A 22,983-nucleotide genomic window follows, 5' to 3' on the forward strand; every position below is an offset into this window, starting at 1 on the left:
TGGACAAAACGTTGTAGGAGTGAAGACGTTTCACTGCTCATCCAAGCCACAAATTATATAGTGTGAAAAGACACTAAACCAAAAGTAGTGCATACATTGTGTCCTTGAGCAAGATATTTCACCTGCCTTCAGGCCCCGAATCTTAGTGAAAGTAAGTCAGTAAAACAAGCCAACTGTGAAAATGATCTAAGTCTAAGCTACACTGCAGTGTGCTAACGATTACACACATTTCACATTTACAGCAGGCATATGCATTCATACATATAACACTCATACTTTATTATTTACTTTACATTGCAAATAATAATAATAATAATAATAATAATAATAATAATAATAACAGGTAACAGAGTAAATGAAGCTGTGAACAAAGCCAAATAATTGTAAAAATCATAAATACAAAATGCAACAAGAAGTTAGAATATTATTTAATGTAATTATTAAATATGTTTATTTGTGTTTATTTAATTTTGGTACAATTATTGGGAGTAATAAATGCCATATACATACATATTTACAATCTCGTGTAGTTTCAAAGCCGCTTTATTCATCCCACAGTTACTTGGTCATGTCTGCCCAGATCTTCTCTTCCTTTGCAGCTTTGTTTATATCCAAATAGATGTCCCTTCAAAGAACATGGTACACAGGTCTGGTACCGGGACTGTCTGGTGTGCAGGGCTGTGAGTCAGTGCTGATGGGGGAGTAACTGGCCACGTCTCGTAGAGATGAGGGTCCACCGCTGGCCTCCACTGAAGAGAGGCGGTCTACAATGCTGGACAAACACTCCAGACTGGACGCACCAGCAGATTTCTCATTCAAGTGATCTAAAACAAAAAATTTTGAGTTGATCAGTCCTTGGCATAGAGTTAACATTTTATATTACATATAAACTTTTGAGCCAATGACTCACCAATTTTAGAATACGAATAACTGCTGTTGTAGTTTGTATTGAGCTGATGCCACACCGGACTGTTGCTTTCAGCCTGGAATAAATGACAAAACAATTTAAATGTGCTTTTTTCATAAAGTAGACAAGAGCTGAGTTGATTTAACCTAAAATGAAGGAACATTAGCCTTTTCTGATAATTTGGACAGACCCATAAATCCTGAATACCACATTTATAGACATTCGTGTTTCTTTCACATCCACCTTAAAGCCTTAGTGGCAGAGGGTGCTCCCCTCTGCTGCTCCTAGCATGGCTAATCAATTGTATCAGTGGAAGCAACACCAGTTTGTGCAAGATGACACTTTCCCTGAGTAAATCTGCAGAAAATCCTGGCAGCAGTGCAGAACATGGAGTCAAGATGGAATGTACAAAAGACCCGCTCTCCACTGCCAGACTTCACTGAGGTGGATTTACTGTGCTTTATGACGGCTATAAAGTGTCCTATGGTGGAGAACCATTACTCCTTCAAAATATGATATTGTGTACAAAGGCATGAGATTTTGAACCTGTTAGCTGTTATTTGTTCATTTTAGTTTATGAAAACACCATCAACTAAATGGATGGGCATGTCACTAATACTCTGAGTAACATGTCCATCACATCTAACACACATGTTCAGAACTCACCATTCCCTCAGAGCAACTGGACAGTGGACTGCTGGGCTCAGAGCTGCCCTCTCCTGGGAGGTTGTAGTAGTTCTCCACCTGCTCCCTCAGCAGCTCCTGCAGACTCTCGATGTATTGGATGGCATTACGGAGGATCTCCACTTTGGGCAGGCGCTGACTTGGGTTGGCAGAGGTACAGCGGCGCAAAGCCTCAAATGCGTGGTTGACCTTCTTCAGTCGTCTGCGCTCACGCATGGTGGCAGCCCTTCTGCGATCCACAAAGCTTGACTTGCGCTTGCAGGCCTTGCAGGCCCACTGCAGACAGTGTCCTGGCTGATGGGGCGCTCCTGGGACCCTAATGTGCTCATCCTCCTCAGAACCAGCCAGCTCTGCTCCAGGACCAAAGTCCAAACTGTCTGGAGAAGAGGCACAGTCATAGTACACCTGGGACTGAGAAAACACATCCATGACCTCTGTAGGACACGCTGAGCAAGGCAGAAGACTGATGTGGTGAGACTTCAGAGCAATGTGAGGATCAGTGGCCCCTCGCCCTCTTATATGTCCCAGGACAGAGCCAAGGACCCGCATTGGTCAGATCTAATTACCATAGCCCTCTGCCCCAGCAGAAGGCGGCAGGCCCCTCCCTGAACCCCCCTCACCCCTCTCACCCTTCAACCCCAGTACCCTGCCGAGTTTCCCACATCTGCACTCACTGGTGTTTTCCCACTCATCAGCGCTCACGCCTCTTGCAGCCTTCTGTACCAGGCCATCACATACTGCTGCACTGTTTAAGCTGGTGGACATGGCTACAGAGTGCACTTTGATCCTCTGGTCACACACATATACATTATGTTATATTTCTCAGTCTTAACTTACAAACATATGCATGGAGGACCATTTGTGATATGTTGCAGCGACTGCTTAGCAGTAAATAAAGGTGTAACATTTCTAGCCCCGTGGATTCACATAGAGAGGTAAATTCCCTCTAAACACCTCACTCTCGTCACTAAAGGTGTTGTGGATGGGGTGACCTGTTTGTTAAAGCTCACTTCAACACTAATTACACTATTGACACCACTGTGTAATTCCCTGCACCATCTCCCTACAGTGGCCAAATTTTAACCATTAAATGTTATTGACACAAGTCAAGAATTCAGATCAGCCTCAACAACTGTTCCATGGTTGAGAAGTTTAGATTGAAGAAGATGATCTCCTCAAAAAGCTTTTTGAACATGTGTGTGTTTTGTTTGTTTGTTTAAAGAAAAACCAACACAATAATTGCCAACATAAGTCTTTACTCACATTGCCTTATGCCACGTCTGTGCCATGTCCCTGACCTCTGGTTTGGATGGTGAAACTGTTGACAGCTCGTAAAATGCGGATATTTCGCACAATGTGAGAAAACGTTTGGCAACTCACATTTCTGGCGAGCCTGGGCACCTAACAAAACAGACGTGCTGGACAGGGCTACTTTCGATGAATGGACCACGGATGACCTGGGCTTGTTTAGTTCATATAACTGCGCATATCACAGCCATCGGTAACTACAGTTGATGAGAAAATGTTCCGATGCGGGGCCTGGATGATGAAGCACATGGCAGGAGCGGGAGCTGTGCGCAGTTTCGGGTGATGCGGGCGCAGCGCACGGTTCCGTTGCGCTCTCGAGGGACTCGGGCTGTGCTTGTGTTGTTGTCAGGGGTCAGAGACAGAGTTAAGTGAAGGGCATGAGGTGATCTTTTACGTCCATCTCCCTCACGTCGCAGAGCCCTATTTCTTATAAACGACCTCATGCTTCAACTTATAATATGCTCCTCATTTGGTGCCACAACAGCCCCTGACACACATTCAGTTTATCACTGCAGACTCCTGCGAAAAGACTTCGCTGCATCCCATAGATAGGAGAGCCTACTTTCTGTATAGATTAATAAACAAATGTGACAAATATATTTGTTTCTTAGCCTAAATTTGACCTTAAATAGAAATGACACAGAAATAGTAATGAAAAGACTCAAGACTGAATTAGGCCATGATGTTTTTGGAGCATGTTCTACCTGTGTGTGCAGTTGCACTGTTGCATATTTTATTTTGCACTCTTTTAGTATTCATTTTATGATGATTATTTGTGATTATTTATGTTTTGATTTGTGATTTTACTGTCTTTTTTTATTCTGTAAAGCACTTTGAATTACTTTGTGTATGACTTGTGCTGTACAAATAAACTTGCCTTGCCTTGTGTTATTAAATAATAAAAATGCACCAGCTGTGAGAATATTCATCAGTTGGTCTTGAGACTCAAAGAGGTGTATGGTGTAAAACAGGGCACATCTACAATAGGCTTCTCTCTGTGAGGGAGCAGACAGCCGCCCATTAAAACCTCATCATAGTAAACGCATATCAGGTTTCTGTCTGGATGAAAAATGTATATTTTGTTCGAACTCTAAGATGCTGGAATAAAACTGTGCCCAATGAATTGATATGAAGTGATATTTAAAGCAAAATACTCTTTATAAATGAAATGGCTGCAAATGATATTACATTTCTGCCGTGTTACCCAGAGGTCTTTAGTCACTGACCTCACACATGCACAGTTCATAGGTCAACCTCAGCATCCAGTAATCTGGAGATCTGAGGGTGTTTGTGTCTACCAACATCCTTTTCATATCATGGGCAATATGTAATTGGAATAGCCCATATGTCATTTATGTGCAAAATAATGGTTATGATATATATTCAAGCCAATAGCTAATAACTTTGTATTAGCAACTAGGCTTTGCACTCAGATTCATCTCCAGTCTTTGTGTCCCAGTATGTGAGGTGCTCAGGATCCAATTTCTGTTGTGGAATCAGATCCGCTGTGCTGGGTGCCAGTTGGAACATATTTGAGAGACTTTATGGTTTGTTAAATAAGCGTGAATGTGGGGGAAACCAGTAGATGCTGCACTTTAAGTCAGAGGTGATCTGCAGTGTTATAGATGTAATCTTATTCTTCCTTTTACTCTTAATTTGCCTCTCAAAATGTATTTATGCATTTCACTACACTGGTATGTTCTGTTGGTCAACAAGTACATAAATATTTATTTTATCAATATATTTTGAAATGTAATTTTTACATTTAAATACAAAATAGTATAAAATACTGTACAAATCTTTGGCTCATTCTGTAGAAAAAAAATAATTAAAATAATTCATAATTTAGTTTTCTGAGCTGTCCTCTGTGAAGCTCTTCTCCTCAGTGTTAATACTGTCCACAATAGAAGAGAGATGTTGCAGGCTGCAGGATGCATCACCAGACTCTGAAAGTAAAAAACAAACAAACAAACAAACAAAAGATAAAACATTTTTGTTTAAATATTAGCTTTTATATACATGTATTTTCTGTACCCTCTCTCTGGCATGTCACTGTTGTAGTGGAATGGTCTGCAGAGGAGGGCCAGGGGTCAGAGTGCTTCCAATACACTCCAGCCTACAGAAACCACGTGTTAAATTATATGGCTAAGTAATGCATCTGACAATGGATGATAAGTAGCATTAGTTTTCTTTTCATGTCTACCATGACAGTTTATATACCTATTTTATAGCCTATGCTGCCAATGTCAAAATAGCCCATGCACCGAGGATGTATAAAATATCAAGAGATATGAACTGATGTTTTATTCTGCATGTATCCTATAACGGACTTACATGTTGTTGCTCCTTGTTGTTGTATGTTGTAGGCCCATTGTGCTTTGTGTCCTGTTCGTCCATTGACTGCAGTAGCTCCTGTAGTCTCTCTATGTAGCTGATGGCGCTGCGTAAGATCTCCACTTTGGGCAGTCGCTGGTTGGGGTTCGCCACGGTCTTCCTCTTGAGTGCTTCGAAGGCCTCGTTGATCTTCTTGAGCCTCCTCCTCTCTCGGAGTGTGGCGGCCTTGCGCCTGTCTGTGGGCGCTGCTTTTCTCTTGCAGATTTTACAGGCCCACATGAGGCACTGGCCCTCGCAGTGCGCCCTGAGCCCAGGCGGCGCGAGGACGTGCTCCTCTCCACTGCTGTCGCCTCCGGTCTCGGACTGAACATGATCCTGGCTCGTGGACAGCGGACTGTCAGTGCCGTGGTACAGAGGGGACACTCCCGCCATGTCCAAGTTCTGTAGAGTGTCATGGTCTCCTTCTTCCAGGTAACGCAGATCACTAAATAAAAATGTGTTGTTCTCAAAAAGGTCCATCATATTGTTGCAGCCTTCGTTTCTGTTTTGACACTGACAGTAGTATTTAAATAGTGCACAGCGACAGAAGTCCCAGCTTAAATATAGAATGTGAAACACTATCCGACACTTGGGCTGCCACACTGCATCAATCATCTTTCTCTGTGCCCATATTATCCTTTGACTATGTGTAGGAATATTCTGAATACTGTTGAACAAACAAGAAGTGTATCAACCACCGATTTAATCTTTAATGTAGTCAGTTATTATTGTTGTTATGACCACTCTGGAAACAGAAGAAAAATAAAATATAGACCTGAGCATTTAGGAGTACAATTTATTACTATGAATATTGTTAATATCATGATTGTTACTTGATATTATTAGCCCGTGCATATTTATTTTCCATAAACATCCCAGAGCATATAACCCTAAACCCTAACTCTGTCATGTATGGTGTTTTTGTCATTTGATTTGTCAACCAAAAAATTCACCACTCACTGGAAGTGCCTTTTGGTGGAGGAATCGAATTTCTAGAGAACTTTGAGTTTTAAACACACACTTCTGGGGAATTGAAACAGAACTCATTATGTATCAGCTCACGAATACAACAAGTATGCAAAAAAAGTTAAATTTAGAAGGACCTTGAGAAAGTGACCTTTTACTCCACGAGGGTCCACCCCTCCCCCCTCACTGCTCTATAGGTACTGTTACACTGTTGTGGAAGAGGGCCATTCTATAGAGTCAGACTGTCTAAAACAATACATGGAAAAGATCATATCTGTGACATTTGGCACAATGAGAATTGTGGGCGAATAAAACAAAATATTTTCTCTAATTTTGTGCTCAAGACGAGGTTTGATGATGGCTCCTTTTGTAATTTTATTCAAACACAACATCTCAATGTAGATACGTTTATTGCATGAACCATATGACAGGGATAAATGTGTTGGATGAATTGTTGCTCTAAATGGTCAGTGAATGGACATATATATGCAGAGCTCATATCCACTGAGCAGGAGAGAAAACTGCACATTCTGAAGATAAATGAGGGGTCTCCCTGTTGTGCACAGATTGTGCATTCTCCTGATCGCACTACTGTGCATCCTGAAGTGCAGCATAAATTCCCTTCAGTGTCAGAAGGTTGCCGCTTCAGCTGTCAAGGAGAATCATGGGATATCCTGGGCAGAAATTCAACCTGGATGATCCGGCCTCTTGGGGAATGTCTACACATAAGCATAAATCTGACTGGAATCTATTGAGGCCATAGTAATCATCTCTCCACATCAGTTATGTGCCCAAACATTTGAGAGGTGTACACAACCATAGACTATATCTGTATAAAAACATAAACAATATGCATCTCAATACATGGCATTGTATATTTCCATAAGCTCTTAAGTAAAACTCTGGATTTGTTCTAAAAAAAAAAAAAAAAAAACATTTTAAATTTTCAATGCTTTATATTTCATGAAAATTAAAATGCCTTAAATGGCACAAATGTGGATAGGATACTATAGGGTCCATAAAGTCTCTTTAGGCACTTTAGGGCAGGGGTGTCCAAACTATGGCCCGGGGGCCAGATGCATCCCCCAGACCAGTTTTTATTGGCCCTCAGGCCTCCTGCTGAACCGGCCCAATTGATCATAAGCAGTACTTTTAACAGCAAATTAAACTATTTCTACCACTATAACCTCCAACGTCACATTGCATTGTGATACAGACCAAAAATGACTGTGTTTCAAGCCTTATTAATATACAGAGGCTCTGTCCAAGTTGTGTGAAACGCACTGCACTGCATTCATCACTGGTCTGTGGCCCTCTGCTTTGAATATGTTTTGAGATGTGGCCCTTGATTAAAAAAAAGAAAAAAAGTTTGGGCACCTCTGCTTTAGGGCAACTGATAAAATATATTAATTAGATTTGTTCTGTTGTTCTCAGTGGTTATAAAAGTTTTTAATCACATTGTGTGCGATTATGTGCAATCAAACTATTGGGCCATTTTCCTTCCATGAGAGATCAATTACTGTAACTGTCTACCTTGACTGAATATGTGGCAGCACAACTGCAGAACCTTTGACCATCATTTCCCAGCAAGATGCTGCCCCACCACATTGAGGTCTGCATATTCGTGAGTTCGTAATCAAATATTTCCAGACCATTGGATTGGAAGGGATGGACCAATTCCATGGCCACCACGTTTACCAGATATCACACTTCTGGATTTTTTTCTATGGGGCTATGTTAAAGATATTGTGTATCGAACAAAGATACGGGTCATTACTGAACTAAAGGCAAAGATAACAGATGAGATTACAAACATTGATGAAGCTAAGCTACACAAACATGGCAAGAAACTGAGTACCATCTTGATGTGTGACTAATGGTGCCCATATAGAGGTGTATTAAATGAGGTAAAAAAAATAAATAAATAAATAAATAAAAACCTTTGGAAGCCACTGAGCACAATAGAACAAGTCTGATTAAGATATCTTGTCAATTGCCTTTGTAATACTTTTTTTTCTTATTGTAAAGGAACTTTATGGACACCCTGTTTATAAACATGTTTCATTCATTTTTCTTTTGTTTTAAAATACTACATACTAGTCAGCTGTGTCATTACAGATTACTACAAATTATACAACTTTATATAACAGCATTAACTTTTGATTGTATTCATTCATTTTTTCATTCATTGCATTAGATACTTTCTAATGGAAAGAGGGGAGCATCCAGTTAGGACTAGTGCTGACAAGAGAGTCACAAACAACCCTGATAATGAACATGAACTAAGGGCCCCTTTACCCTGTCCTCTGTCCCACTTTAACAGGACGTCCTGCCTCAGACAGTGGACACTCTATGCCATGTTTCAGAGGAAACTCTTAGCACCATGACGGACACACTGCATCTAGCTCCACACCTGGAATATGAGTTAACCAGTGTAAGGTTAAGTACCCTGGTCATGAGCCCGATGACAGTGCCTCACCTGGGATCACAGATAGGGTCACCAGGGCATTGAGTCAAGAAGCATGGTGCGTGCTGGAAAAATGTATATCTCTATACAAATGAGAAAATGTGCAATTACAATAAGGAATAATAAGACCCAAACTTTTGTGGATAGCAGAAACACCAGTTGTACTAAAACAAGATTTCAGCCAACAAGATGACACCTGTTCAGCTTATATTTATGATAATAAACAAATTGGATTTCATAAAATTAAACTAAAAAGCATGTTTTGTTATGTTTTTAGATGTCAGTGATCTGGATGGGAAAGTTGACACTCAATAGCCTAACCTCTATTGCACGTTTTTCCACTTGTAGTTAATCAGTATGATGGAACAGATATATTTTCAGATAAATTGTTGCATGTTGTATGGTCTGACAAATAGCATAAACCATGGATAACCATGGCCATACCGGCCATAGCCTTCCACAGTCCAGATCCACATCCACTTCATGCAGTGGCAGACATGCTCTGTGGGGAGCTGGAGGGGTGCCAAACCCAGCCAGGTATATGGTATTGAGGCTTAAATCTGGATAAACAATGTCTCCTTTACTTGGACCAGGCAAACTCCAGGACAATTCTGTCTCCTAGCACCATAACATTTCCCACAGTTAATTGTCTTGCAGCACAAGAAGTACTATTATTTAATGTTGAAAATCACATTCCATTGTCTAAATAGAGTGAGTATCAAGTCTATGGAGCTCGGTCCCACCCACTTCAAAGTCTGCTCCAGTTACAAAAGTTAATTTTCCCTTCATTTTTCTCACAAACATTTCACAAAAACTCAAATATTAAGACTTCAAAGACGGCACAGAGACTAACCAGCTACGTGGTAAGTGATATTCATAATGCCATTGTTGCGAGTACAAAAAGGCAGTTTAAAATACAAGATTCTGCGAAATGTTTTGATAACTTTGCAGTTTTCAGAGTTTCAGAAACAGACTGATTATAAGTCTTGTGATCATTAGTTAAAACATTTAATAGTTTTAATATTAACTTTATTCAGGAGGTCTATATTTACTTCTGGAAACAGGCAGTGGGTGGTCACTCTTGAGCTCCATTCCAGTATTGAAATTGAGTTTTACTTGTGCATGTTTGAGTAACTCTGTATTGTCCTGCATTTGAGGCTTGAGTGCTATTTTTCCCTCACTCTATATTTCCACCCATATCCATTTTAGATCAATATTGTGGTCTACAACAAACAAAATGTAAAATGATAATCTATAGTTCAATGCTAACTAAATCATAAGCCTACGTTGTATTTAATCTTGCAGGCTGCAGACTGGTGCTGAGACAAAGGAGGGTGGTGGGTGTCTCTTGCCCAGCAGACGGCTCCTCTCACTCGTGCCTGGGCTGTGGCTTACATGGGGAGGCTTGGGTTTCAAAGGAAGGGGATTGTGAGCGCTGATGGCATCTGCCTGCTTTCTGCTGGCCCATGTAGGGATTCTGTTCAAAGTTTGAGCAGCTGAAGTGTGTCAATTAGCAAGAGAAAAAGCTCCCTAACTTGCTCTAACTCTGCTTGACCTCAGTGTTTTACATTGTGAGGCGTAATGGTACTGGGCAACGTCAATATACGTCCCTCGCAAATGGACCGGTATTGACGGACTTGCTTGATGCGCTGTCCCTGCAAATGGATGTAAAGAATAATAAGTTGGAGGAGAAGCGCAACATCAAGCAGGTTTTTGCAGCTGTTCACATGCCAATATAGTCGTCTTTTCAACAGGTTTCCACGATGTGCAATAAACACAGAGAATGGCCCTTTTGCAGCTTACCACCTGACAGGCCATGGTGATTTAGATGGCAGTGATCTGATGGCCCCTCCTGATTGATTCTGTCCTCATTCAAAAAGTGATGGATTAAAAGATATTTGGCTCAGGTGGTAGGCGCTGTGTCTTTTAGGTGGCCCCGAATAAACCCTCGGTGCAGGACTGAGAAGGACACTGGCCTTGACCCCCACGGAGACCTCTCGTCTGGCTGGTGAGATAAGATGATGACCCCATTGACCCGCCATCGTTTAAATAGATTTTTACATTTATATTTTATACATATATATATTTGTTGGCACATTTTGGGGATATGGTATGAAGCCTGTGTAAAATCTGTCTGGTAAAATGATCCAAATTTGATGTAGTTCGACATGCATGTTTTTTCTTGTGTTTTTGTTACTCTTCTTTGATGCTGCGCTGTGAAAACGATACGGGGGAAGAGTTATCATTAATATCTCACATGCTTTGGGAGTCATGGATGTAGCGTATGATAACACAGACTCTTATCCAATCACCAGCCAAGTGTGACTGTCTTCATGGCAACCACAATATTAGTTTTTCTGCCAGCGTCTAATCCTGGAACAAAGCGTGTTTAGTTACAATGAAAATTAGAGCAAGTCTTCGAAAAACAACAGTACTTTAATGTGTTTGAAGGTGGTGGAGATAATGGGGCTCTGAGAGAACCTAATAGGATAATGATGGATGTCTATGGGGAAGAGTGAGACGTGGGCCACTGCTGAGCTGTAAAATTGCTGATATAGAGTTTATCATTAGAATAACAGAGACAGAAAGGACACTGAGGACATGTCTGGATGTAGCTGTCACCAGGATCAGCATAAAGCCACAGTGGGTAAAGCGTGGGGCACGTCGGGCTCAATCTCAGTTCAAGTCTTTTCACTTAAGACTATGTCATTAGAAAACAATTTAACAAAGTCTTGCTATATCGATAGACTGTATAAAGAAGTGGAATAAGGGAGTGCGACGTCACCCATAGTGCTCCAGTCAAATGAAGCTCATCGAGGCTAGCGGTTAAAGTGGCGAATTTAGAGTTCCATATTTGGAATTCCGGCCGCAAGTATCATAGCAACCAAAGAGCCAATCCAGAGCAAGGCTGTTGAAGGTAAAAGCCCTTTCTTGCCTGCACCGCTGGTTTAATCCTGTCAATCACACCTGTTGCTAACGCTAGTGGAAGAAACCTCAAGGAAAGACAGCGCCTGAATCGTCTGTTATTAATGTTCATATCTTGATTTATGGACATAGCGAAATTAAAATGCTGGTATCATGTAAAGCAGGTTAATACAGACATTTTAAGACTAAAATGACAAGCCTGACAGCAGTAGTTACGGAGAGAGGAGTAACATTTTTTCAATAGAAAGTGAATTGGAGCCGATGCTCACTTCCTATTTTGAATGCGGTGGCTAGCAGATTAGCTCTGTCCATTTATATATAAGTAACAGTGTATTTAATTGTATATAATGTTATGTTATTTGTTCAGCTTTGACTAATTCCTGGAAAGCATTTATTTATTTATTTTTATGTAACTTTTATTTAACCTGAAAAGTCCCATTGAGATTATTAATTTATTTTTTCCTGGCTAAGAAGATAGCAGCACAGATCAAATAGTAGCATCATACATTTTTAGATGATCACAAGAATTTTTAGCTAAAACCAAAAGAAACCATAGATCCCAATCCTTTCACCATTCATTTATTTATTGGAAAAGAAATGTGTTTAGTTTTGGGTGAAGAATACTGAAATGCTACTTTACCAGTTTCTGTGTGAACAACAGATAACCATAGTGACACAAGGAGGACGTGCACACTCCAGTTCAGAGATTTGTTGAGTTTTGAATCAAACTAAAAAAGACTTCCCTGCAATACAGTGTTTTCATAATCAAATAAGTTCTATATATAACCATTAGCTATTCACAAGTCTTACAAAATACATCATGCTGTTGAGATCAGTGAGGGTAATACAAGGCCATACTTTTTCATATTATACTTCACATTTGAGTCATCATAAACAGTGTCTCAGGATTTGCTGTCGTGCTGATAAATGGGTAGAGGACAGGCTCAATCTAAATGTGTGTGGCCTTTAAAATGTAAGAAAATCCCAAGATTCCCACTTGTGACACTTCCATGAATTATTCCCAACAGGTTCCTCTCCACACCCAAACGTCTCTGGATTAGCATTACTTTCAAACCCTCGAGGAGTGAATTTTGCTGATTTTCTGTTAATGCATTTCAATGTGCATATTTTCTAGCAATATTGGGTCTAATAAAACACCACTATGTCTGGAGCATTGGCTTTCCCTGGTTCAAGGTCATCACCACCTGTTTGATACAATAAAAATTCTAGTGTTTCTGCAGTCTAGGTTATTGGGTATATAAAGTTTCATGATATGTGTTAGAGTGGTGCAGGTGCATGCAGGCAAGGGGTTCTGAATAGCTTCAATTTACTGTTTATGCATTAGAATTTGTATTAAACTCAAGAGACATATATCAATATTTATGCTTTTAAAAGTCTATTGGAAAGGAACATAAAAAACCAAGACTAAACAATGGAGACTCTATAAGATGAACATTAATAAACACAGTGGTAATACTGGCATAAAAGGGCAAAAATAAATTGTTGGCAGATTAACTTTTTAATTTTAACCTTTAATTTAACAGTTTAATGTAAGCAATGGATTGTTTTTGTGCATTTGTCAAGTTGATCTGAATTGATGGGAAGTGTTAAGAATGGATGGCAACTCTTAATGACTTAATCCAAGTTCAGTTTCACAGGCTTTAGCTGATATGTGTTTATGTCTAATCCGTGCTGTGAGATTGGAGCAGAGCTGACCTCACTGTTTGGTTTGAGTGGGTCCCCTAGGGGCCCGTGGAGGTTCTGGGATGGTTCTTACAGCGGGGCGGCCCATGCAGACGGGGTCCTGGTGGAATGCCCGCCTCGGCTCCTGTTACCAGCGAGTTAGTCACGGCAGCACAGATTTATGTGTGGAACAGTACTGAGGATTTAGGTTGCACAATATAACCACTGTGTCGCGATAGGTCGGTCCTGTGTTCAGCTGTTAAAGACAGAAGACCCAGGAGGGCCATGGTACACACTTTAATGATCAGTGAGTGTGTTTTGTAATAATTGACAATAATTTTACACAATAACATGAATTACTGTATATTATGCTTTGCAGAAAATCAGTATTAAATATGTAAGATATTTACACAAGAATTGTGCATAACTACAAAATTGTGAAACAAAACAGATAAATACTGTAATGTCTGAGGTCTGTGTTTTCAGAGTATATCTGCAGAGTTTCTTTTGTTAAAAATGGCCAATTCAAGTAGCATATTTATAAAGCAACGTATAACAGTTTTGCAAAACGCTCATTTGTGTTGAAGTAGACCACACAACAGGACGCCTGTGTTTATGCTGTTAAAAGTGCAACAGACATTTGGGCAGGGCAGTGCTCTGTGTGTTACATTTGTATTGTCTCACACTTTCACAGTCTTTAGTGCTGAAGAGCTGCTGGTGGATGGACTAGTGGACCACCTCTCAGTGGCTGACCCTGGGTCTGTGGGGCAGGGACAGGTGGAGCTGGACCCCCCAGATTTTACCAGGGACCTCCAGTAGAGAAGCAAACCCCAGCTTCTGTAACATCTGTGTCATTTTTGAAGAGAAAAAAAATCTACAGAATATAAGCATGTTATCATTATTTTATGGTTATACTTTTTGTACAAAAAGTCATATCACATAAGACTGTGGCTGCAGAAGCATTAGATAGAGCTGCTATAGACCACAAACAGAGTGCATAAACACTGGCCAGCCGCCCTAGTGTTTTATCTTTTTGCCACCCACAGTTTACACCAGTGGGAGCTGAAACTCAGCCCTGAGCACAGTTCATCTGTGAGCCCCAGCTAATCACCAGACTCTGCCCATCCCAGGACATGGCTCCTGCCCACTACTACCACCCCAAACACAAAGCGTAACTTTAAACTGCATTTACACTTGATTCCAGTTTCCCACCAGCTCAGTTTCGCTGCCAACTGAAAATGAAGCCTGCTTTGTCTGTGCATTTGCCCCTTTGGAGAGTTTAGGACTTTGTTTAAAGAGAGCAGTGCTGATGTTTAAGATCCTCGTGCTAATTTGAACATTCTTTGCTCGTGAGAAGATCCTTTGGGGGCGATGTTTGAGTTTTGAGTCATTTCTTCATGCTTCTCAGATGAAAACGGGGAAGTTTGATGATGAGCAGTAGGAAAGAACAGAATCACTCTTGGCTTGAGATCTGCCTGTTCTGTTGTTGGCCTGACCCGTGCCAGCACTGACCTGCCTGACCTGAGCTCACCAGCACTCCACAGAGGAATGCACATCTTTACAGTGGGAGGCTATTAGCAATCTAAATAGTCTACACCAAAGCACCAAAACTTGAGGGAGCGCCGAGAGTGTGACTTGGGAGCTGTGGGAGCTCCTCACTGCTTGTTGACTGTGTTTACTGAACATGTTTTGCTTGATTTCACCTCCACATGTGGTGCCTGTTGTTCTCTTTTCCATAAGCCACCTCTGTGCTCAAGGGAGAAAGAAAGAACCTATTAACAACCATAGAATAGTTTATTAAGAGTGATGCAGGCTTAGTAATTTCTTAATTAAGGGCCCACGGTATCAATTACATAGTTACAAACCCTGAACTATTCTTAGTAAACTGTGTTCATGATGAATTACGTGTTTGTGTGTAGTTATATTGCTAAGGATAATGCTCATTGGAATTTCAGCTTGATGAGTTGTTGTTTTTGACCAGTGTTATAAAATGTACTATCTTAATATTTGACATGTGATTTGACAACCATGATTGATTCTATCTTGAACATTTGCTCCTTCACACATCCTTAATTTTAGGGAAATGGTCTATCAGTGGTTATCAGGGAAGAAGGGTTGGAGGATACAGGATAATGTGACTAATATGGGAGGAGCTACATGAGTAATAGGTAAACAAAACAGGGTCACTGTGGGGTCACAACCTGAGGAAAGGTCGCACTCATCTTTCTGTTTTGGTTTCTTTACATATTTATAAGAGACATCTTCCTGGTCTGGTAGCAAAGGTCACGACTCACTTCTGATCTCTGTAAACATCTCAGTTTCAGAGCTGTAATGCAATCACATGTGAAAAAGTCTGAAGGGTGTAAATAAAAACAAACTGTGAAAATTTGTTCTACTCAGCTTAATGATTCTTAATGCAAAATATTTTTTGCCCATTTGTTCCAATTCACTTTATTTTATAGCACATTTTGTAAGTTGAATGTTTCCAAAGCGTTACATAAAACATCGCAACAAAACAGTTTGATGACCGGCCCCATTTTATTTCAATGGTGTTGCTTTATTTTATTTTTTAATCATATTTAAAACTTTGATCTATTATAGTTTGAATTGTCCTTCTTTCCAGAATCTTAAATCTAGATATATGACTGTATAGAGAAAAAATATGAACCATTTCTGGGTTTATATCACTAAAGCCATTGCTGGAGTTAAAGTTACATGATAAATGACAGGTCAATCAGCTCACCTTTCCTTCACTGCAAGACACTGCTCCCTTGAAGATTTTCAAAACAGTTTCTATACCAGGCCAAAGTCACTTAACAAAGTGATATAAAAGATATAAGACTATATACAATGGTAGTGATAGTTGATCTTAAAGGTATGATCCTTATGGGGTTGTAAAGGAGTTTAGGCAAGTCTTGGCTCAGAGGGATGAGGGGCAGACAGGAGCGGGGTGTCACACCTCCACTGGGGCTTCATTGAGCACATGATGGATGCTCTGTAACCAATGGGGATGGAGTGTCCCAGACTCAGGCCCAGCTCACAATCTCTCAGCAGATTAACTCGCATTGATTTATAGAGATTTACCTCGGCAAAGACAACAGCTGGCAACAGGACAAACTGCATCACATACCAAAACATAAACTTGGGGGCAGAGGAGCAGCTCATTTGTTAAAAAGAATGAGTCTGATTTGTGTAATGAAGATGGAAGAAAAGATTAAAGGGGCTGCTGGTTCAGCGCATGAAAACATTTCAAACAATTACGCTGTAAATCAAATTTGTACATCTGTTGCTAGGTATTAATGTGAGTTTATTTAATTGACATCTATAGCAGACACGCTTTAACACTATGAAACTATAACATGTACATAATTATTTTATTTGTTCTACTGGTATGATTTGGAGTCTGGATTGTTTAAATAGTCAAGACAAGTAAAGAGCAGGGGATTGGTCAAAACAGACATTTCTGAGCTCAGGTATTGAATGTGATTATTTGAATCTGATTGATTGAAATGGAACAAGCCAAAAAATCGAGTATTGATTGAGAGAAAACCACAAACATCTTCCTTGTTGACAAATGCACAAACACTTACCTTCTGCACGATTTTCACATACAAAATAGTACGTATTGATGCTAAAATTGGTGGAACTACGTCGGTCAGTGTTGCCATGTTTGTTTTGGTTTGCTTGATTTGCTTGTGCTCCTCGCCTTTGGCTTCTGCACAAAACTCAGTCCCTCAAGATGAATTCTTGTGAGTTTGTCAACTCAAAAATACCGCTAGAATCCATCTTGCTGTGCAAGGTTAACACGGAATCATTATTAGACCTAATAGCAAACAATCCTTCTAAATCACAAGTTGTTTATTCAGCTATCCAATAGGTTAAGTTTGAATTTACAGTGCATTTCAAACAAGTTGGACTTTTCATCCTCACAGCACATATCTGGCCTTGAGGTTGTGGGAACAGATTGCTTCAGAGTGAGAGAAGTTAGTTTGGCGAGGTGGGAACCTAAAATGCTATAGAGAGTCAAATCAGCAACTGTAACTGGAAACAATGGCTCTGCTCAGGCAAATCCTCCTTCTCAAATACACACACACAGAGTATATATTCCCTGGCCTTCCCTCAGCTCCCGACTATTAACACTCCTCCATTAAAGTGAAATATCAGATGTGGCCCAAACTGCTCACAGCTCCCATGACATCAGCCAAGCATTTAGGCCAGAAAATCATGTTCTTTGGCAAAAACACAACATGCTTTTTATTTTAGGGGGAAGTACACACAATACTCCACACAAATTATTCAACATGGAAATAAGCCTTTACAATCAATTAAAATAAAATGAATAAAAGTGTTGAAGGGCTAATTAGATTTTTAGATTTTATTTTTAGCCTGAACAACTCAGGGCATGTCTTGTTTTGTATCAGAGAGAGTTAGTTGTCAACAGCTCAAGTTACCATACTCCAGACAAACAGACATGAGGCGCAATTAGGTTACAGACAGACAGTACATATCAAAACAAATTTAAGAAGTTGATGGAAGTCACTGCAACGTTCTAAAATTTGCTTCTGCGATAATTATCACCAAATTGGTTATTAGATGGTTTGCTTCCACCAGTCTATAGCTCAGGGCAGTAAAAGGTAGACATAAGGAGAAGCTTACCCAGTATGGAGTGAAGGAATAACAGTGTAGCACTTTGAGAGGCTTTGTTGAGCCTGTAACGTCTTATAAGTGTAAGACATTGTTATTATGAGCACCTTATATACAGATAATCAACTATTAACTAGTAGCATAACACGAATAGCTTCAGTAATTCTACAAATCACGATAGAAACAGAGTGATCCATTTTGTAACTCATAGAAAAAGATAAGATAATTATGTGTAATACAGCTTCATGGACCTCAGTGCAAAAGAGCTATAGCATTTGTAGTCTCTATTTTACATGATGGTCTCTGAGCAGCAGACCTGAGGGAACAATGAAACCATATATTTGTTGAATGTCAGCCCATACAGTAGTCAGTCCCTCCTGTGGATGTTTTGTATTGAACACAGCTGCAGTTGAACATGTCTGTGTGTATAATACTGTTACACGGCTGGAGCTGCACAGATGTGCACCTCTCTCCTGCCTCATACACATGTGCACCAGGAGCATCCTTCTACACCTTGTTGTTGGGACCGGAACTGTTCCGTGTTGCACTGGGGTGGGCCAGGCCTAACTCAGGGGCTGAATGAGAGGGGTCATGACCTGCGCTCTAAACTGCTTCCTGTTTCTGTTGAGGGAGTCTTCCGAGGCCTGCAGTGATCACAGACATGTACAAGCTCTGTGGGGCAGTAGCTGAGATATATATGTTATTTATTGCTACAATTGTAATGGGAACATATATTATCTGTAGATCATTAAGACTGGGATTTACACTTAGATTTATTTAGAGGTGAGAAATTATTAGAAATATGTCATGTACACTTTTATTTGTTTTATTTTTTTATTTTACTATTTTTTTTAGAACAAACTTTTAATGTTCCAATTATGGACATTATGAATGTTGTCTCAACAACAGGACACTCTGTAAAACAAGCAAAAAGTGGTTGCCATATTTTTAGTTATGGCTACAGTAGGAGTGGCATTTCAGCAGAGGCTGTACTGGTGGAATAAACCGTGGAGTGCAGTGTTATGTTAGTTTTTTTTCCCCTCTACTTCTGAATGTGTTGTTCTCAAAAAAATTTGGTCAAACTGTATTTTAGCGACAATTCCATCATTATTGGTTAAGTGTGCAGTTTTACATTTGGCAGGAACTTTCAAAGTTAAGTTTGCAGTTATGTCTATAACGAATTATCTCCCCACAGGTGATATAATTCACCTTTTTTCCACTGTTGATGACTTTGACCTTCTTCTTCCCTTCTGAACACTGTCATGGCTGATTTAGGAATATTTTAAATAAGGGGCTGTCCGGGATTGACAGGAGGAGGATGAGGTATCCCATGAGACCTTGTAAATCTGGACAGTTTACTACAGAGAGGAGACGGGGGACTGTAGCGGGCCAGGGGTAATCCCTGCACTTCCTCTGCTCTGCTGCACTCCCTCAGCTCACGCCTTAATGCATTTTCTGTAACTAACAACCGTTGTTTCCAGATTGTCACGCTCTCATCTTTTTCACCATATACTCTTGTGTATGTGCTGCATTGGGAGTTGCACATGCAGTAGTTTTTAGGATGTCTGGAATAGCAGTTAATGCCCCCATCCTCCTTTATTACAGTCATCACAATATTTTACCCAAAATGGGGCCTTGGCAAATGGGTGGGGCTTCCATGTTTCGTCACGCTCACCCTCCACTCCCTCCAAACCAGAACACATGTGCGCCAAGTCCCCCTCGTGCTGGCACTGTCCACTCCTTTCAACAGCTTTTAGGCCGTTTAATTAGCCATGTCCCCCAATCTTCAGTCAGACTGAGGCAGCATGACATGGGCCTTCTCCACAGTACCTCTCAGTAACAGTCTTCTTGTCTCATCCTGACAGTTTTGAGTCAAGCAGCTCATGTGCACCTCAGCTCAGAGGTGACAGTGCTGACTATAGGTCAAAAGACTCAAAGAGGAGCAACAGGTTCTTGGGAAATTTGCCAACATGGCATTTTAAGCGATGAGAGCAGAGACAGTAAAATGTCATCCACTACTGTTATTGTGCTGATGACTTTGAATGAGCTCCACTGAAGTTTTAGAACAAAAGATTAATCATTATTTTTAGGAGGACAAGAAATTGGTCAGGCAAAAATGGGGGCTGAAATTGTCAGGTGTTCTGAATGGTAACAGAACAAAAACATTAAGATGTCATTGATAAGATCTGCTTTTTAAGGAGATGATCATTTAAACCTATTATGCAAAATCAACTTTTCAGGGCTTTAAACCACGTCATAGTGGTTTCCCCCTCACCTTTTACTCACCCAGAGTTGTATTTGGAGTGGTTTGTGCATGTTTGAGCAATCTTTCATTGCTTAGGTTTAAAACGTCATTTTGCTAATTAACTCCCGTTTTCACCACCACCAGCATACCCCCAAAGCTCTCTACTTTCTTTGTTCTGTAATTTAATTTTTATTTTAATCTATGATATGCATAGGAATTGGCAGTGTTGCGTAATCATTTTAGTTCAAATGAAAAAATATCTGCTACTCGCTAGAACAATGTGCAGCTATCCATCGAAGGTGCGTCGTTATGGCGTCGTCTGATCCCACTGGGCACCGTAGTTTTCGAACACAGAAGTCAGTATGCTTTGTTTTAGATCAATATTGCGATTTAAAATGTGCACATTATAACATAAGGATTCAGTAGGTCTTCTTTAAATAATATACTGGATTTATATGATTGATTCATTCACAGTACTCTATACTGCTAGCTGCTAAGCTGCTATTGTAGCCACAGCTGCCTTGGGGTAGACTAACAGAAGGAAGGCTCCTAACTTGTGCCATCAGCCCGTCTAAGTGAAGTGTCTTTCCTTAAGGACATAACAACAGTTTCCACTAGAACCACTGTAGCATCTTGTATTCCCAACAGTCTCTCATCGAAGTAGGCCTGGCCTTGCTTAGCTTCCAAGATCTGATGAGAGTGGACATTGACAAGCCAATAAAACCTTTAAATGCAACTTTCAAAAGTAAACAAGACTCAGAAATAACACCACATAATGAATGCTTCTTTTTCTTACCCATGAAATTATGTGACAAATGAGAACAAGTTGAAAAATAGCTGACCAATAGCCTTTTAAAGATGGCAATAAAAAAACAACAACAGACGTGGCAAGGAAGAAAGATAACCTCTACTTCAAAGCTGGCTGAAATCTCACCTCGTGCACCATCAACCCCAATGATCTGCCCTGCTCTGACCAGTGTGTTTTTACTAAAATAGATCTTGGGCTGGCGGGTTGACCTAGGGGAGCCCCATCAGTGCTGGTCTGCTGCAGGTTGGAAAAGGAACCATAGCTGGAGGTCAAAGGTTGAAGGATGTGTTGGCTAGCCTATGACCCAAGATTTGGCTTAGGCGTAATAGGCAAGCTCTCTCGGGATACCCACAGAACATATCTTGATGTTGCTACCAACTTGCATGCCACAACCTATATACAGAAATTAAGAAAGCATTTTTAAACAAGACAATAATTTTAGCTGGTGGAGTTTTACGACGCTTTTCAGATTTATGTCTAGGAGGTTAAATGCACTGAGAATGAGTCAATGCTGGCCAGGGGGAGCGTGACTAATAAATGGGTCAGTAACAGAGCCCTTTTCTGGCTCCTTTCAAACTAAAAACAAGTTAAGAGGAGAGCGCAGTGTGTCTATGCAAGGCCAAACAGATGAGATATATCCATCATCAGCTCCATACTTCCCCCTCAGCTCTGCAGTATTGAAGGGGACTACATTGGTAAAAGGGGCCTGGGAGCGCTGGAGGTTTGAGCAGTAAACAAAAAGACCTGACTTAATAGCTGTCATCAGTGTTAAGGCTAAACCACTGAAATGCTTGTTAAACATGCAGGTGCTGCTCATTTGTGACTGCTTGATTTTGTCGCTAAAACTTACAGTAAAAATATTTCTAGTCTAGGGTCACTGACAAAGCAAATCTAGTGCATACATGTCAAACGAATGAAACAATGGCTTTCTTTGCCGACCACAATTCCTGCAAAACGGTGATGTAGACGTCCAGTGAAAAAAGTGTAACTTACAGAACACAGAATGCAAATGGAAAAGATGCATACAAGTACAACATCATGGAAAAAGTATGTGTGAAATATGCATGTATACTTCGACAAAATACATGTAGAAAAAGTAGTCAGTGTTTACACTTATTACTTCCTCATTGATTTAAAAACGGCTTTTGATTCATTACTCTCCAGAAAATGAGCAGCAGTGTGTCACTTTGCTGAACAACATTTCCTCTTAATTCAAAGGCAGCATTTGCTACTGTCTCCTGGTGTCCCGCCCTCTTCAGCTAATTGTTGTTTACTCATTCTGGTCAGTGAGGCTTACATTTGCCTGCTTGAAACAGGCAGGAGAGCTGCAGTGTGAGTAAATGTGTTGAGGACTTAGAAGTAAAGGGTTGGTATGGTGCATTGACATTGTTCAGGGCTTGTATGTATATAGCAGCATATGGCAGCAGCTTCATGTGTGCGCACAAATGCAGGGGAGGGGAGGAAGGGATGAAGTGCAAGTGATGACAAAATGCATCCTGGGTTAACACCTCTGTGTTGGTGTGATGGTGTCGGTGTGAGACCTACACTGGTGCGCGAGGTGTTAACAGAGGAAAGACAGGTGCTAGTTCCTATAAAAGAACAAATCCTAAACCTTTATAAAATCTGATTAAAATTGCATTTTTAATACATATTTTTTCAGAATGTTTTAGCTAGTTATATAACAAAAAACTATATTGGGCCAGGTCAAGGCCAAACTGACTAAGGTTGCAATACACCCTTTTGCAGCCTTGCCCTGCAGTCCTGGACCTGATTGTGCATAGACGTATCAGGAGTTATAGCAGTCATATGTTGCCTAGATCATTGTAAAATTATTGTCAATATATTACTGCAAATGAAAACGAAGCAATCATCAAATTGCAAAGGCTATAGGCCTACTTATTAAGGTAATACACTCTGTACAAACATCAAAATATCCACCTTCTATAGGAAAATAAAACTGCTAAACATGTAGT

General features: G+C 40.4%; 2 protein-coding genes across 3 annotated transcripts; both read right to left on the reverse strand.

The window, feature by feature from the left end:
• Window positions 1-459: 459 nt before the first annotated feature.
• myf5 (myogenic factor 5) lies at window positions 460-2,148 on the reverse strand. The gene is made up of 3 exons (XM_033989431.2): window positions 1,574-2,148; window positions 911-983; window positions 460-824 (listed from the first exon to the last, which is right to left on the reverse strand). The coding sequence occupies exons 1-3, from the start codon at window positions 2,138-2,140 to the stop codon at window positions 628-630; spliced, it is 837 nt and encodes a 278-aa protein (XP_033845322.2). The 5' UTR covers window positions 2,141-2,148; the 3' UTR covers window positions 460-627.
• Window positions 2,149-4,722: 2,574 nt separating this feature from the next.
• myf6 (myogenic factor 6) lies at window positions 4,723-5,785 on the reverse strand. Of its 2 annotated transcripts, XM_055231711.1 has the most exons (3): window positions 5,234-5,785; window positions 4,934-5,015; window positions 4,723-4,845 (listed from the first exon to the last, which is right to left on the reverse strand). In XM_055231711.1, the coding sequence occupies exons 1-3, from the start codon at window positions 5,753-5,755 to the stop codon at window positions 4,745-4,747; spliced, it is 705 nt and encodes a 234-aa protein (XP_055087686.1). In that variant the 5' UTR covers window positions 5,756-5,785; the 3' UTR covers window positions 4,723-4,744. The 2 variants fall into 2 exon arrangements, with proteins under 2 accessions (XP_055087686.1, XP_055087687.1); XM_055231712.1 differs by lacking the exon at window positions 4,934-5,015.
• Window positions 5,786-22,983: the final 17,198 nt, after the last annotated feature.

The sequence above is a fragment of the Periophthalmus magnuspinnatus genome, chromosome 23 (genome assembly GCF_009829125.3).
Source record: "Periophthalmus magnuspinnatus isolate fPerMag1 chromosome 23, fPerMag1.2.pri, whole genome shotgun sequence".
In the NCBI taxonomy this organism is placed as follows: Eukaryota; Metazoa; Chordata; class Actinopteri; order Gobiiformes; family Gobiidae; genus Periophthalmus; species Periophthalmus magnuspinnatus.

What these genes read in the sequence shown, in the direction of transcription:
- myf5 (XM_033989431.2), bottom strand. Translation starts at nt 2,140, where the DNA reads ATGCGGGTCCTTGGCTCTGTCCTGGGACATATAAGAGGGCGAGGGGCC. An exon ending in CCAGTTGCTCTGAGGGAATG is followed by an intron (nt 984 to 1,573) that starts GTGAGTTCTGAA and finishes CATTTATTCCAG; the next exon opens with GCTGAAAGCAACAGTCCGGT. An exon ending in TTATTCGTATTCTAAAATTG is followed by an intron (nt 825 to 910) that starts GTGAGTCATTGG and finishes TTTTTGTTTTAG; the next exon opens with ATCACTTGAATGAGAAATCT.
- myf6 (XM_055231711.1), bottom strand. Translation starts at nt 5,755, where the DNA reads ATGATGGACCTTTTTGAGAACAACACATTTTTATTTAGTGATCTGCGT. An exon ending in ACAACAAGGAGCAACAACAT is followed by an intron (nt 5,016 to 5,233) that starts GTAAGTCCGTTA and finishes TGGTTTCTGTAG; the next exon opens with GCTGGAGTGTATTGGAAGCA. An exon ending in AGTGACATGCCAGAGAGAGG is followed by an intron (nt 4,846 to 4,933) that starts GTACAGAAAATA and finishes TTTTACTTTCAG; the next exon opens with AGTCTGGTGATGCATCCTGC.